This window comes from Tachyglossus aculeatus, chromosome 21 (assembly GCF_015852505.1).
Source record: "Tachyglossus aculeatus isolate mTacAcu1 chromosome 21, mTacAcu1.pri, whole genome shotgun sequence".
NCBI lineage: Eukaryota > Metazoa > Chordata > Mammalia > Monotremata > Tachyglossidae > Tachyglossus > Tachyglossus aculeatus.
Genome location: NC_052086.1, coordinates 17,025,039 through 17,041,630, shown reverse-complemented (window position 1 = coordinate 17,041,630; position 16,592 = coordinate 17,025,039). Strand labels below are relative to the sequence as shown.

Genomic DNA, 16,592 nt, shown 5'->3' with positions numbered 1-16,592 from the left:
TGGAAGAGAGCACAGGCTTTGGAGTCAGAGGTCATGGGTTCAAACCCCGGCTCCGCCAATTGTCAGCTGTGTGACTTTGGGCAAGCCACTTAACTTCTCTGGGCCTCAGTTACCTCATCTGTAAAATGGGGACTAAGACTGTGAGCCCCACGTGGGACAACCTGATCACCTTGTAACCTCCCCAGTGCTTAGAACAGTGCTTTGCACATAGTAAGCACTTAATAAATGCCATTATTATCTTCTAGACTGTGAGCCCACTGTTGGGTAGGGACTGTCTCTATATGTTGCCAACTTGTACTTCCCAAGCGCTTAGTACAGTGCTCTGCACACAGTAAGTGCTCAATAAATACAATTGATTGATTGATCTGAATATGCTTGACTTTTGTAGCCTGGGATTTACTGGGGCAGAGGTGGGGAGAAGGCATGGAGTGGACATTTTGGAAACTGGGTAGAAGCCTATTTTCATTCACTGATTCTTTCTTCAAATCAGGGGCAGCAGAGATGGAGGTAATGAGCCAGGTGGGGTGGAAATAGAGGATGGGGAGAGGAGGCCCTTTTCCCCTGGGTGTGGAGAAAGGGTGAAGTAAGGATTTTAGATGGATCATTCAGTCTTTTAAGCTTAGCCTCCCTTCTGTTCCAACAGTGTAGAGTCTTGCATCTAACCACAGCACTCATAATCTTGCCAAAGTGGAAGCCTCAGGAAACCGGCTTCCCAAATGTTTAGGGGATTGCCCTGGTGTCTGCCAGGTTTCCCATTTGGCAGTATGGTGGGACCTTTCCGAAACAGGGGTGGGGTGGTAGGTGGCCAGGAGGCCATCCAAGCCCAGCCCGTGGCCAGCTGTGTTTGTGCCAGCCTGTCACGGCCCCAGGAGTTTTGGTCCCCAGGGCCCACAAGCTTTCATTCCTTTCATTCATTCAGTCATATTTATTGAGCACTTACTGTGCAGGGCACTGTACTAAGCGCTTGGGAAGTACAAGTTGGCAACATATCCCCCCCATCAATGCAGGGTTCAAAAGCAATCCCCCAGGCAGCCTACTACAATACTCCCCTGCTTCAAATGATGGAATGAAGAATATGCTAAGGGGAATAGAAGTCAAAGCGCTCCACACGATTAGAGCTGAGCTCATTGTTTCCTTGCGTTCACATGTGTTAATCCACAGAGCACATTCTAGTTGAAAGATCCTGAAAAGATACCATCAGGGCTTTACACATACTCACCTACTCATCAGTGATGAGCCTAATACCATGGTTGATTAGTGTATAATTAGCCGTGGGAGGCAGAGGTTTTGAAATAAGCCATCTAAGCCAAAGACAACACACAGGCAAATGCAGAGAGCTTCTGATGAGTGGTATTTTTGTTTGGTGAATCAGGCTAACATTTATTGAGTTTCCAGTTTTCATGCTAAAGATCAAAGCTTTTAGATGCCTTTATACTTTCAACTAGGCAATACCTATAGGTAAATGTGACAACACAGAGCCTCTGTGGACATACCGAAAGCCTTTGAGCAGTGCTGAAACCATGAATTTTGTGCCTGGCATAAAGACTCCTCCCTTGAGCCTTCTCCCCCTCACGTTCAACATCCTTAGCTGGGGAGAGGGGGCGGAAGGGCGGAGGGAGAAGGGCAGGAGGAGGGGCTGATAAGAAGAGGAGAACAGGGTGGCACACTGCTTGTTCAACAGGAATCCAGGAGGCCGTGGCACAGGTCTTTCCAGAGAGAATTAGGGTCAGGCTGAGGGAGGGCTGCAGCCCCACTCTTCACCTGTCTCCCACCACCCCAACTCTCCTGCAGAGACAGGCCGGAAAGGAGAGGATGGGAAGGGGTGGTGCTGGTTGGGCCAGGGGAAAGTGGAGATGGTGGCCGCGGGGTTGGTGCCACTCCAGGCCGACAGAGCCGTTGTCACTTGGGAGGTTGGAGGGATCAATCAATCAATCAATCGTATTTATTGAGTGCTTACTGTGTGCAGAGCACTGTACTAAGCGCTTGGGAAGTACAAGTTGGCAACATATAGAGACAGTCCCTACTCAACAGTGGGCTCTCAGTCCAGTGGGGAACAGGAGGAGGGGTGGCTAACTGGTGGGAGGAGAGGGTTTAGCTGAGGTATGGGAGGGCGTTAGGCCCATTCCTTGCCCCTCTAAGGCTGTGTCCAGAACAATCAATCAATCAGTGGTATTTATTGAGCACTGAGTATTGCACTACACCCTTGGGAGAGTGCAATACACTCAGATCGGTAGTAGACATAATCCCTGCCCACAAGGAGCTTCCAGTCTACTTCTCTTACCCTGCTCTAGCTCCTCCATCATTCCCAGGCTGTAATTTCCCCTCTGGGAATGGCTTGCTCTGTGCCTTGTCTTGCTTTCCTGGAACCACACAGCAAACTCTGTTAACCTTGTACGGTCACTTCTGAGTCGATTCCTCCTGCTCGAGGACACTAGAGTATCGTTCGGAATTTCCCTCTCCTGTGGTTGTAATCCTGAGAGGTAGGGCCCATTTACTAGCAGTTCCCCATCCAGATCATCCCTGCAGTCCCTGCATCAGAAGCCGTAACTATTCATTCCTTCTATCGTATTTATCGAGTGCTTACTGTGTGTAGAGCACTGTATGAGGCGCTTGGGAGGGTACAGTACAACAATAAACAGATAGACTCCCTTCCCACAATGGGCTTAAAGTCCAGAGGGAGGAGACAGACATCAGTACACATAAATAAATTACGAATAAGTACTTAAGTGCTGTGGGGCTGCGAGGGGGAAGAATAAAGGGAGTAAAGTCAGGGTGACACAGAAGGGAGTGGGAGAAGAGGGAAGGGCGTGCTTAGTCTGGGAAGGCCTCTTGGAGGAGATGTGCCTTCAGTAAGACTTTGAAAGGAGGGAAAATAATTGCCAGATTTGAGGAGGGAGGGTGTTCCAGGCCAGAGGCAGGATGTGGACTAGGGGTCGGTGGCGAGATAGTTGAGATTGAGGCACAGTGAAGATGGTGGGCTGGGTTGTAGAAGGAGACTAGCGAGGTGAGGTAGGAGGGGGAAGGTGGTGGAGTGTTTCAAAACCAATGGCGAGGAGTTTTTGTTTGCAGAGGTGGATGGGCAGCCACTGGAGTTTTTTGAGGAGCGGGTGATGTGTCCTGAACGTTTTTGTAGAAGAATGATCCAGGCAGCAAAATGAAGTGTGGATTGGAATGGGGAGAGACAGGAGGCTGGGAGGTCAGCAAGGAGGCTGACGCAGTAATCTAGGTGGGTTAGGATGAGTGACTGTATTAATAATAATAATAGCAATGGCATTTATTAAGTGCTTACTATGTGCAAAGCACTCTTCTAAGTGCTGGGGAGGTTACAAGGTGATCAGGTTGTCCCAAGGGGGCTCATAGCTTTAATCCCCATTTTACAGATGAGGTAACTGAGGCCCAGAGAAGTTAAGTGACTTGCCCAAAGTCACACAGCCGACAAGTGGAATGTGATAGCAGTTTGGATGGAGAGGAAAGAGTGGATTTTAGCGATGTCGTGAAGGTAGGACCTACAGGATTTAGTGATGGATTGAATATGTGGGTTGAAAGAGAGAGGAGTCAAGGATAATACCAAGGTTACGGGCTTGTGAGACAGGCAGGATGGTGGTGCTGTCTACAGTGATGGGAAAGTCGAGGGGAGGACGGGGTTTGGGTGGGAAGGTAAAGGAGTTCTGATTTGAGTTGATGGGAGGACATCCAAGTAGAGATGTCTTGAAGGCAAGGGGAAATGTGAGACTGCAGAGAAGGAGAGAGATCAGGGCTGCAGATGTAGATTTGGGTATCAGCCGCATAGAGGTGGTAGTTGAAGCCATGGGAGCGAATGAGTTCTCCAAGGGGAGTGGCTGTAGGTGGTCAGTGGAAGGGGCCCCAGAACTGAACCTTGAGGGATCCCCACAGTTAAGGGGTGGGAGGCGAAGGAGCCCATGAAGGAGGCTGAGAATGAGCAGCCAGAGAGATGAGGAGAACCAGGAGAGGACAAAGTCAGTGAAGCCGAGGTTGGGTAATGTTTCCAGGAGAAAGGGGGTGGTCCACAGTGTCGAAGGCAGTTGAGAGGTGGAGGAGAATTAGGATGGAGTAGAGGCTGTTGGATTTGGCAAGAAGGCGATCATTAGTGACCTTTGAGAGGGTGGTTTCTGTAGAGTGAAGGGGAGGGAGAACAGGAATGATGAAATCTTGGGAAAGAGGCTAGAGCACGGGCCTGAGAGTCAGAAGGACCTGGGTTCTTGTCCTGGCTCCGTCACTTGTCTGCTGTGTGACCTTGGGGAAGTCACTTCACTTCTCTGGGCCTCAGTTCCCTCATCTGTAAAATGGGGATTAAGCCTGTGAGCCCTAAGTGGGACAGGGACTGTGTCCAACCTGAGAAGGTTGTATCTACCCCAGTGCTTAGTATGGTGCTTGCCACATAGTAAGCATTTAACAAATACCGTTTAAAAAAAGGAGAAAAGGTTAGGCTCATTAATCACTCCTATTTATGGTATGCTTATCATGTATTGTACCCTGTCCTCTCCCTGACTTTCCCGTCACTGTGGAAGGCACCACCGTCCTTTCCGTCTCACAAGCCCGCATCCTTGGTGGCATCCTTGACTCCGCTCTGTCATTCACCCCATACATCGAATCCGTCACCAAAACCTGCCAGTCTTACTGTCACAACATTGCCAAGATCCGCCCCTTCCTCTCCATCCAAACCACTACCTTGTTGCTACAGTCTCTCATCCTATCCCGACTGGATTACTGCGTCAGCATCCTTTCTGATCTCCCAATCTCCTGTGTCTCCCCACTTCAATCTATACTTCACTCTGCTGCCCGGATTATCTTTCTTCAGAAATGCTCTGGGCATGTCACCCCCCTCCTCAGAAATCTCCAGTGGTCACCTATCAACCTTCTCATGAAGCAAAAACTCCTCACTATTGGCTTCAAAGCTCCCCATCGCCTTGCCCCCTCCTACCTCACCTCCTGTCTCTCCTTCTACAGCCCAGCCCACACCCTCCGCTCCTCTGCCACTAACTTCCTTACTGTGCCTCGTTCTCACCTGTCCCACCATCAATCCCTGGCCCATGTCCTACCTCTTGCCTGGAATGGCCTCTCTCCTCAAATCTGCCAAACTAATTCCCTTGCTCCCTTCAAAGCCCTACTGAGAGTTCCCAGACTGAGCCCCTCTTTTCCTCTGCTCCTCCTCCCCTCCCCATCACCCCTACTCCCTCCCTCTGCTCTACCCCCTTCCCCACCCCACAGCACTCTTGTTTATTTGTACATATGTATTATTCTATTTATTTTATTAATGACGTGTATATATCTGTAATTCTATAAATCTATTTGGATGCTATTCTACTTGTTTTGTTTTGTTGTCTATCTCCCCTTTCTAGACTGTGAGCCCATTGTTGGGTAGGGATTGTGTCTATCTGTTACTGAATTGTACTTTCCAAGCACTTAGTACAGTGCTGTCCACACTAAGCACTCAATAAATATGATTGAATGAATGAATGAATGAATGAATGAACCAAGCTCTTGGGAAAGTTCAGTACAACAGAGTTGCCATAGACACGATCCCTGCCCACAAGGAGCTTATGTTCTACAGACATTAAAATAGACCAGGGATAGGGGAAGTAATAGAGTGTAAGAATATTTACACAAGTACTGGGGGGTTGGGGTGAGTATCATAGTGCTTAAGGGGTCTACAGCCAAGTTTATAGACTACATAGAGGGGAGGCCAGGAATGGAAAATAAAGGACTTAGGCTGAGAACTGAGGAGACCGAGATTGGGGAAAGAGAAGACTAGGAGGCAGATTCCAGAGAGCTTGTGGATCTAGTTTGGTGAATGTCCAAGATATTCACAGTATTCTGGGGTTCGTCCAATTGTATTTATTTATTTATTTATTTATGGAAGTGCAAGCTCCCAACATGGAATCGCAGAGTGCCTTTGGTTTCTGGGCATGTCTGCAACCAGAAATGCCACACATTGATGGGTCTGATTCTTAGGTGCCACCCCTGGTTCCAGTGGGGTGAGTCGAGAGCTGGAGGAAGCAAGGCAAAGGCAGACTCCTAGATCCTTTAAGGCTCAAATAAGGGAAATGTGAGCTCCATGGCTTAGACATAGGGAATATGTAGCTAGATCCTGTCCAGAAGTTGTGAGAAATGGAGCCATTTAGGTATTATTATGATAAAAATGTTGAGGATTTTGGGCTGAGAAGAGAGGTTTGAGGAAAATGTTGTAAAGCAAAAACAGCACAAGAGTAGTCAAGAGAACAGGTCATGTGTAATATAGTAAAGATGCTACTCCAATAATTTAAGTGTCCTGTGATCAAGCGTTTAAGCAGAGCGATTACTTGTTTAAAAGCTCACCTGCCACTTGTAAAGCATATTTCGGTGTGATGTCATCAAGTTGTCCTTTTCTTGCTTCATGTTGCTTTTCTGAGTTTTATCTAGTCTTTTCCGGCTCTAGAGAAAATCAAGTCGCCTACTGGTAATGGCCACATTATACTGTGAGGTGGTTCTAGTTCTGACTTTGTGAAATGCTCACACGCTCTACTTACTGATTACCCCGAGCTGCCTCTAGGCCCTGCTTCAGCTGAGGACTCAGGCCCATTTTCTCCAACTCTCGCATGAGCCCATCTCTAGAAGCCAGACATGTTGGTGGCCGTTACTTCAGGAGTGGACAAGAGAGAGTGTCCATTCATTCAATTCAACCGTATTTATTGAGTGCTTACTGTGTGCAGAGCAGTGTACTAAGCGCTTAATTGAGAATGGTCTAGAGAGTGTGTGGGTGGTAACTGAGAGAAAAAGGTCCCTATCCTATGGTCTGGCATTGTGAAAATATGCTCAGTCTGTTCTGGGTCTGTAAACTTGTGGGCCTGGATCATGTCTGCCAACTCTATTGTATTTTTTAAAAAATATTTAAGCACTTACAATGTGCCAGGCACTGTACTAAGCATAGAGTAGATATAAACTAATCAGGTTGGGCGCAGTCCATGTCCCACTTGGGGCCCCACTTTCCAGATGAAATAGCTGAGGCCAAGTGAAGTGACTTGCCCAAGGTGACGCAGCAGACAAGCGGTGGAGCCACAATTAGAACCCAGGGCCTCTGACCCCTAGGCCTGTGCTCTTGCCCCTAGGCCCCACTGCTTCTCTCCCAAGTTCCTCCTACTCAGTGCGCAATAAATACCATAGATTGATTCTGAGGAGGCAGGTCAGCCCTATACTCATCCAGTCATACAGTTCAGTATGGTCAAAATGTTGCAGGGAACAAAATAATGCTACCAGTTAAATTATTATGTACTCTGGAAGCTGTTCTAAATTACTGTGTACCCTTGCGCCCTGCAGGGTTTTAACTGAGCTTAATGTTCCATTATCTTGATGGGGTACTATGTATCTCAGGTCTGTTGGTCTTTGTATTGAATTCCCCGATTCCCTCTGACATTCAGGTTTACTGGTGAGTGTTTTAGCCTTAATTTAGTGACCAGATGGCCACCGAAATGTGCTTTACAAGTAGCAGGTGAGCCTTTATACCGGTAATCGCTTTGCTAAAATACTTGATCACAGAGCACTTAAATTATTGGAGTAGCACCTTTGCCCACTACTTTTTCTAACCTTAAGAAAAGCCACATATGGCCTCTAAGTTTTTTGTTTAGTAATAATGCTTCTTTCCTTTTGTTTCTATAGGGCCTATTCTCTGGTGGATTCCAGTCAAGTGTCTACATTTCTGATTTCCATCCTCCTCATAGTCTATGGCAGTTTCAGGTAAGATGCTTGTAAAACTTGTTTCTATGTATAGTTTGGAAGAAAAATCCCCTCTGAAAAATGTTGGCAGGGAAGCCTTGGCAAATGACTCTAACTGTGCAGTAGAATGTGATGTTAGAATTGAAGTCTTTAGCTGTTTGTAGTGCAGTGTGTGGCGGTCTTGTTTAGTCGTGACCTTGTCATGTTTATGAGTGTGAGAAGATTTAATGCTTAAATCTTGGATGTGAAAATGATACAGTGATAGGTCTGTGAAGGCTCCCAGACTTGCTTCCCAACCTTTTTGGTTTCGGCCACGGGGAGTAATCTGGGCCTAGCTCTCCTCCCCTCCCCCCTTCTACTCCTAGGGAGTGGTGTTCAGAGAACATTGCTCATGTAGTTCTTGTACCTCTGAAGGAAAAATAGCTGCAGTAAAGTCATAGATGAGGCCCAGGATTACTGTGAACCAGTTGGAACCACAGATTAAGGGGATTCGTCATCTTCAGAAAAGAATGGGTATAAATGAGAAGAAAAATAGGATTACTGGCAAGATCATTACGAAAGCAACCCGTGCCACATCAGGTGACACGCCCAGATAAAGAGAATGCAGCGATTCCTCTCCTGAAATTAGTTGTATTTCCCTCAACGGTTTAGTAAACTGCCAGAGGATGGGTGGAGGATCAGTTCAAGAAAGATTTTATTTTGGCCTCCTGAAATGTTGGGCTTCTTACACTTTCGTAAAACCATGGTGTTGGCATGACAGAGCATTGTCTAGTAAGTAATAGACTTGGGGCCTGAACTCCAGGAGGCCCAGGAAATTCCAGGGAGCTGAGGAGCGGACAGCTAGTGTGGCTGATATATAGGGGGCTCATCCTTGGTTAAAGTACCGCCACAGCTGTCTGTTATGAAAGCAGAGTCTGACTCTGGACAACAGAAAGATGGGCTAGGCTCAGATTGGGTGCAGGCCTGGGCAACGTGACCAGTGGGACGTCCTAGCTCTATTTCAGGTGTCCTGAAAGCAGAGGGGACAGACCGTGGCCCATATCAGACCTGATGACTTCAGGGTCACTGTGTTACTGCACATGTCTGATGCCTCCTGCATGAGTGGAAGACCTTGGGTGCCCAGTGGAACAGGGAATAATAATAACAATCATGATGGCATTTGTTAAGCACTTACTATGTGCAAAGCACTGTTCTAAGCACTGGGGAGGATACAGGGGATCCCCAGAGATAACCTTGCCTGCATAGTCGTCTCCACACTCTCTGGAATTAAGATCAACCCACATCTGGGCTCCTCACTCGTGGTACCCAGCTCAGACTGGGGCCTTTCAATTTTGATCTTTGAAGTACTCTAGGGAGAGCAGAAAGCCAGAAGAGCAGACTGCAAGAAAAGCCAAAGGAATAATCAGCGTATCCCCCCATCTTCTTGCCACTTTTCCCACCCAGCTCCCCAAGGAAAACTGAAAGAGTTACTCACATAATGGCACACAGTTAGCATTATCCGTAAGGAAGAGGCTTTGGCATCTCCCCCGCCTGCCTCCTGCTAATGTAGTCTCAGTCGGGCTGTTAGATTCTGCTCCATTCCCACCCCTCCCTACTGCACTAGCATGAGTGTTAGCCCCTGGGCACGCACAGGGACAAGGAATCCACAGGCATTACCTTGCCTGCGTATAGCCTTCCCCACTCTCTGTGGAATTAAGATCACGCCGGGTCTGGGCTCCCCACTTCTGATTACAAACTGAGACTGGAACCTTACAGTTTTGGCCTTTGCAGGACTGTAGTGGGAGCAGGAAGCCAGGAGAGTAGACTGCAAGGAAAAGCCAAGGGATAATCAGTTTGCCCCTCCCTTTCCTTGCTACTCCCTCTCCTGCAAGCCCCACCAGCTACCCAAGGAAAAGTGAGAGATATGTTCACATATTGGTACACAATTAGCAATATCCTTGAGGCTTTGGCAGCTTTCCCTTCTTCTGCTAGTGTAAGTTGGCTCCTAGACTCTGCTGGGTGGGGGCCTCTGTTCCTGCCCCTACCTCCACTCCTTCCATCTTCCCAGGGAGAAAGCAGTCCTCCACCTTCACATAGGGTGCCCCATCCCCACCCTCAGCCATCGGAGTTGGAGAAGGTGGCCCCGGTCATGCATGCGTGCATACAGACGGATGTAAACTAGGGGAGAGCTGGCTCCCACATCTTCTCAGTACAAATGAGGCATTTCCTCCTGATGTTCTCTTGCTGGTAATGGCAACTTTTCCTCACCATTGGATTTAATGCACTCAGTCAGTGCTCTCCTACATACCTAACCTCAGTCATCTCCTACCACAGCCTGCACACACACTTCACCCGTCTAATGCCAGCCTACTCACCGTACCTCGACTTGTTTCTCTTGCTATTGGCCCTTTACTTACGTCCTGATTCCTTCATTTATTCCTCCTTCACATCCAGCAGACCACCACTCTCCCCATCTTCAAAGCCCTCCTAAAAATCACATCTCCTAGAAGCTTTCCCTGACTAGCCTCTCATTTCCCCCATCTTATTCGCCTGCCCTCCCTCCCTACTAACTCTACTGTATTGTACTCTCCCAAGCATTTGTACAGTGCTCTGCACACAGTAGGCACTCAATAAATACCATTGATGGAATGATGTACATTCACATTGGATAACTTATGCATTACTGCCCTCACCCCCCTCCCAGTTAGCATGGTTCTTCCCCAACCTCCACCACACAATATTTTCTCTGATTTTCTTGTTCCCCCATTCCTTTAAAAATAAAATTAAAATCAAAGACAAGCAACAGATTTGCGGTTACTTCTTTTTGATTCCCCACCAAGGAAATGGCAGTGTTTTCCTTTGTTTTCAAGCAGCTTACACTTTTTAGAGCAAGTTGGACCCATTTGAAGTTGGCAGATATGCCTATTTGAATGTACCCTAATGCTGAGCACAGAGGAAGCGTTTAACAAATGCTTCAATAATAATAGGCTAGCTACGCTTTAGAAAGGCACCGTCCCTTAAACTGGTCACACTCATGTCACTAGGCCCTTTCTCCATCCTACCTGACTCCAGTCCAGCAGTGGTATTTGTTGAGTGTTTGGTAGAGTATTATATAATAGAGTTGGCAAGCACGTTACCTGCCCACGAGGAGCTTGCATCTAGAGGGGAAATTTGTTGGAATTGCCCGGGTTTACATTCAGGCCACCACTTCAGAGCCATAATCGGGAATCATCCTGTCACACCTCATCCTGGATGGGAGAGTTTCTACTGCCTATGCTACATATTTATTTATTTATTTTACCTGTACCTATTTATTCTATTTATTTTATTTTGTTAGTATGTTTGGTTTTGTTCTCTGTCTGCCCCTTCTAGACTGTGAGCCCACTGTTGGGTAGGGACTGTCTCTATATGTTGCCAGCTTGCACTTCCCAAGCGCTTAGTACAGTGCTCTGCACACAGTAAGCGCTCAATAAATACAATTGATTGATTGATTTGTACAGGCCGAGATGGTGACTCTTCAGTTTAATGAAATCGTTTACTCAGCCTGTCAGACTGCAAGACCAGACAGTTGGAATAAGTGCAGTCATTTGCCTTTCAGCTTCAGGACCCCTGGAAATTCCTCCCTAAGGGTACTATGGAGTTCCCCAGCCCCTGGACCAGAACCTCTTCCCTTGAGGGGACAGGTTTCTCTGGGGAGACCTGTAGAATGGAGGTGATACCTGCAATGTTGGAGCAATCCACGTCTGGACTTTCTACAGACGACAGAGTGGGAAAAGTCTATGTTTACCACATTCCCTAATAAGAATAATGGTATTTGTTAAGTGCTTACTATTTGTCAAGCACTGGTCTGAGCACTGTGGGAGATACAAGCCAATCCGGTTGGGCACAGTCCATGTCCCACATGGGGTTTACAGCATTAATCCCCATTTTACAGATGAAGTAACTGAGGCACAGAGAAGTTAAGTGACTTGCAAGGTCATACGGCAGACAAGTGGTGGAACTGGGATTAGAACCCATGACCTTCCCCCACACTGTGCTGCTTCATAGTGGGCATTGGAGAACAGAATTTGCACTTAACGATGCTACCCTTGAGAAATTCTCCCCTCTGCCTTCCATCATCCAGGACTTCAGCCGTGTGCCCTGGACTGGATTATCTACTTCCACATCCCTGTCTACCAAATCGAATGCAGTTTCCTCCATTTCTGAATCTGTCCATTGGTTCCTTTTCCTTTGGGCTCACATATCCCCTGTAACTTTCCACAGAGTGCCTCCCTTCCCCCCTCCCGGGGGCTTGGCAGAGATGGCAGGTGGTCCAGGCTTATCTTTACCTATAGACTCCACTAGGAATGCCTCCAGGCGTCCATCTGACAGTTCTTGGAGACCCTCACGGGGCTGCTCCAACAGTTGCTTCAAGTTGAATTTTGGGGCATCTAGCGTGCTCCTAGCAAGTGCTGCATCATCTAGGGACTGGCCATTTTGTACAACCAAACGCTGACCATATTCCTTTTGGAAAGCAGAACTAAGAACATTCTCTCAGATCTCAGTGCAGAATGCCCGCAGGAGTGACCCTGTGTCTTGGTTGTCATGGCAGTCATTCATTCAATCGTATTTATTGAGTGCTTACTTTGTGCAGAGCACTGTACTAAGTGCTTGGGAAGTACAGTTACAACTGATGGACTTCCCTTGGCTCACCTCCGAATGTGCCCCGTACAGTTCACCTCAGATTACAGTGGAGGCAGGCATTTGTGCCCTTTACCTGTAAGACTAGGGGGATTTGACTAATCCCTGTGGTCCTTAGATGTTAGTTCTGAAGAGAAAACCAATCAAAAGGCCATATTTCAATTGGCTTGGCCCCTTTTCACAGACAGCCAGGCACCATTTGGAATGGTGGACAGTCAAAGAAGCCCACTTGTGAGGCCTAAGGATTCAGAAAATGTGCCATACTTCCCCTCTCCCTCCACCCAGAGGGAAAAAAGACTACATACACATGCGCACACACGCATGCATTAAAGGCAAAACTGGTGCTGAAGGAAAGCTTTCCAGTCATTCACCCAGCAGTCTGGAATAAGTCTTCTTGATCTAAAAAGGTAATAAATCCACAATGTTTTGCCCAAACAAGCAAAGGAAACCCCCCAAAACCCTCTGGAGTTTCTGTAAGTGTATCTCTGGGCAGTAGACAGCAGGGTGTGACTTTCTGCCTCTTGCCCAGAAAGAGTGGATAAACAGCCTCTCCCTTATTTGCCCTTTCTTTAGTCACACCCCTCTTTGCTGTATTATACTCAGCTGCCCAGATCATCTTTCTAAAGTGCAGTTTGGCACATGCCTTTCCACTTCTCCAAAGCCTTCCGTGGTTTCCCATTTCTTTCCGCATCACCAGAAATGCCTGACTGCTGCCTTCCAAGTTCTCCACCTGCCCTCTTGCATATCTGCTCTCTCCGCTCAGTGTCCTAATTCACGTTCTCGAGTCTTCCACCTCCAACCACTTGCTCATGTCTTTCCTGTTGCCTGGAATTTCTTCCCCTTTCAAATCCACCAAACCATAAATCGCCCCATCTTCAAAGTCCTCCTAGTATCCCATCTCCTTTAGGAGGTCACGTCAACTTAAGTCATCCATTGAAATTATGTATATACTGCATGCTTAGCACTTAAAAGTAGTGTACATATGTGTAAATTCATAGTAAATATCTACTCATTTATTACCTAGCCAGTCCTCTTTCCACACCCTTGCTGTTATCACCTGTTATAGAGAAGTAACGTGGCTCAGTGGCAAGAGCCCGGGCTTGGGAGTCAGATGTCATGGGTTCTAGTCCTGACTCTGCTGCTTGTCAGCTGTGTGACCTTGAGCAAGTCACTTAACTTCCCTGTACCTCAGTTCCCTCATCTGTAAAATGGGGGTGAAGACTGTGAGCCCCACATGGGACAACCTGATTACCGTATATCTACCCTGGTGCTTAGAACAGTGCTTGGCAAATAGTAAGTGCATAACAAATACCATCGTTATTATTATTATTATTATCACCACCTGTACAGTAGCTTTATTCTTGCTGCTCCCACTGATTACCTTGATCCCACCTAATTACCTTGCATCTACCCCAGTGCTTAGAACAGTGCTTGGCACATAGTAAGCACTTAACAAATACCATCATTATTAGTATTATTATTATACTATACTCTCCCAAGCTCTTAGTACAGTGCTCTGCACACAGTAAGCACTCAGTAAATACAGTTGACCTACTGACTGTGGCTGCAAATCCTCACCAGGCTTTTTCCCCCCTATTGTCCCCTCTGACTTTTATATCAATGAGGTCACTTCTTTCCCACTCCTAAGCCCCTACAGTCCCCTTGGATGATGCCCCTTGTCTTCAGTTTATTTGCTCTCTTAGCTCAATAGCTGTCCCACCCATTGCCCTGAGTGCTAATTACTTATAAGATTGCCTGCTGTTCTGTTTATTTTTTTTTAATCAGTCAAGTCCTGGTTATGAGCAGCATGTTTAGGAACTTGGGACTATTTCCCCTGAAACCAAAGAGTGGCAACAGCGGGGTGTGGATTTAGTAAACAAGCCTAGCTAGCTGCAGTCCAAAGCAGATTCCAGAAAATGGGGATTTGCCAGTTGTAGAGAATACCCTTAAGGAATCAAAGACATCCTCTTTCTATGGTCAGTTGGCATTTTATAATTTTCATTTGCATTGTCAGTAGAGTCCCTAGTTTTTCAAACCTTCAGGCATGGAGTATAGCAAGGGGTGGTAGTAATAGAAATAGAAATACTAATACTGTACTAATGCTATTAATGCTATTAATAGTAATAGTATTTATTGAGACAACCTGCGTGCAATAAGGTGTACTATGCACTTGAAAAACAGAGTGGAGGCGAAACACAAGTTCCCTGTTCTGAAAGAGCTTACAGTCTAGTGGGGGAGATAGAATATTTAAAAATAGGAAAAGTAGCAATAGGAAGGGCAAGGATCAAATAGGGAACAGAATGAATGTGGCTGTGTTGAATTTTAGTGATCTTTCTGTTAAGGGAACTTCTCCACCACAGACAAGTTGAACGCTTGTTCAGAACTGGAAACATTATTCAAAATTGTTCTAGGCCGTAAGTAAGGTCCTTGATTTCCATTGTAATAATTCTTTGCTAGGGTTTTATTGAAATTTACAATTTTAATTACCAGGTATTGATGAAAATTGGCAGAGAGGCCAAAGTGTATTGCTAGTTAAGTACTAGATTTTATTTTTAGCCCATCCCGGCTCGCAGCCTCGAGCCGCTGTTAAGCAAGGGAGTGCCTTGGTTCCATTTTGGACCCAGAGTTGTGGGGTTCAGGGAGGTTCTTGTCTCAGCTCCTTCAGACCCTGAACAGGAACGTGGTATTTTTCTCCTGGGTCCCATTTCGGAGCCATAATTCACGTGATGTAATGGCTGGAAGCAAACCAGTGATATTTTCTTTAAAGAGCCTCTACTTCAGGAAAATTGCAGCATTCTTAACCCAAAAAGCAAAATCTAGATGTGGCAAATGGTCTCTTTAGGCATTTCATGCTTGAGATGAAATCAGCTGAACAGTTTTCAGGGTCCCAAATAAAGCTTTTCCACCAGCTTGGTGCCATGAAAGATCAAAGTAGTTTAGGTAAACTAGCTATACAACTTCATTTTTAGACCTACTTTGTTCTACCAATCTGTGAAACTAGTTAGAAGAAATTCCTTGCTAGGTGACACTCCTTAAATACTATCAAGCATTGAGGATAATATAGAATTCTTTTTCAAGTGATTTATCTTTGCCATTCTCAAAATAATCACACCTAAGGCTCATCCTGTGGCCCTTTCCTAGGATTTATGTGAGTTGGGATAGATTCTAATAAGGACTTGAAACCAAGAAGCAGGAAATTATGTTTCCAGAAAGTCACTTACCCTATATGTCTCAGTAAATCAGATATGATTTATAGCCCATTAAATGGAAAATGTTGATAAAAAACACAAGAGAAATGCAATGAATCTTATTCTGAGAAACTGAAAAGGATAAGGAATTTCAGAAATCTTTTTTTCCCAGTATCAGGGAGTTCTAGCAAAATTCCAGTTGTCCCAAAAGTTTGCAGCACAATTAATCTGGATTTTTTTTTAAGGAAAAGCGACCTACGCACTGGGTAGAGTTCATTGTTAGTGATGTCTCTTCAGAACAGTAAAATGAATGTATGTTCACACTTAGATTCTTTGGCCAGCTCATGCATCATCCAGATCAGAGGCTTCGCAGAGAAGCAGCGTGGCTCAGTGGAAAAGAGCCCGGGCTTTGGAGTCAGAGGTCATGGGTTCTAATCCTGGCTCCGCCAATTGTCAGCTGTGTGACTTTGAGCAAGTCACTTAACTTCTCTGTACCTCGGTTCCCTCATCTGTAAAATGGGCATGAAAACTGTGAGCCCCACGTGGGACAACCTGATCACCTTGTAACCTCCCCAGCGCTTAGAATGGTGTTTTGCACATAGTAAATGCTTAATAAATGCCATCATTATTATTATTATTATTCGCAGTAACCTCACTGGGTCCTGAAAACTTTAGCACTCTCCCTCCCTGTGATCATTTATTAAAAAATCTGAGTGCCGACTGTATCCAGAGTACTGTATTAAGGGCTCGGTTCTACAATATGAGCAAAAGACTCATTTTTCATTCTAAGGGAGCTTACAATCTAATAGGGGATAAGTAGGTATAAATTGTACATGTAGTGAGAGCAGGATGAAAATGACAGATTGTAATTGGTGAGCGTGAGATCAGGGAAAAGAAGCAAACCTATGAACACAGTATGTTTGTGTGGGTGAGGTTGTGTCCACGTGCTAATATAATCTGTTGGGATGATATAGCCAGGGTGGTGGTCATTAGTTCCCTCCAACAGACTTGTGTACTGGCCTCCTGTAGTATTGG

General features: G+C 46.1%; 1 protein-coding gene across 1 annotated transcript in view; it reads left to right on the top strand.

Moving 5' to 3' along the window:
• The window catches only part of SPPL3 (signal peptide peptidase like 3), a 165,961-nt gene that overhangs the window by 92,610 nt on the left and 56,759 nt on the right, over positions 1-16,592 (top strand). Inside the window, exon 2 of the mRNA XM_038763658.1 lies at positions 7,654-7,731. Coding sequence (XP_038619586.1) covers positions 7,654-7,731 — 78 coding nt within the window. The remainder of the gene's footprint in view (positions 1-7,653; positions 7,732-16,592) is intronic.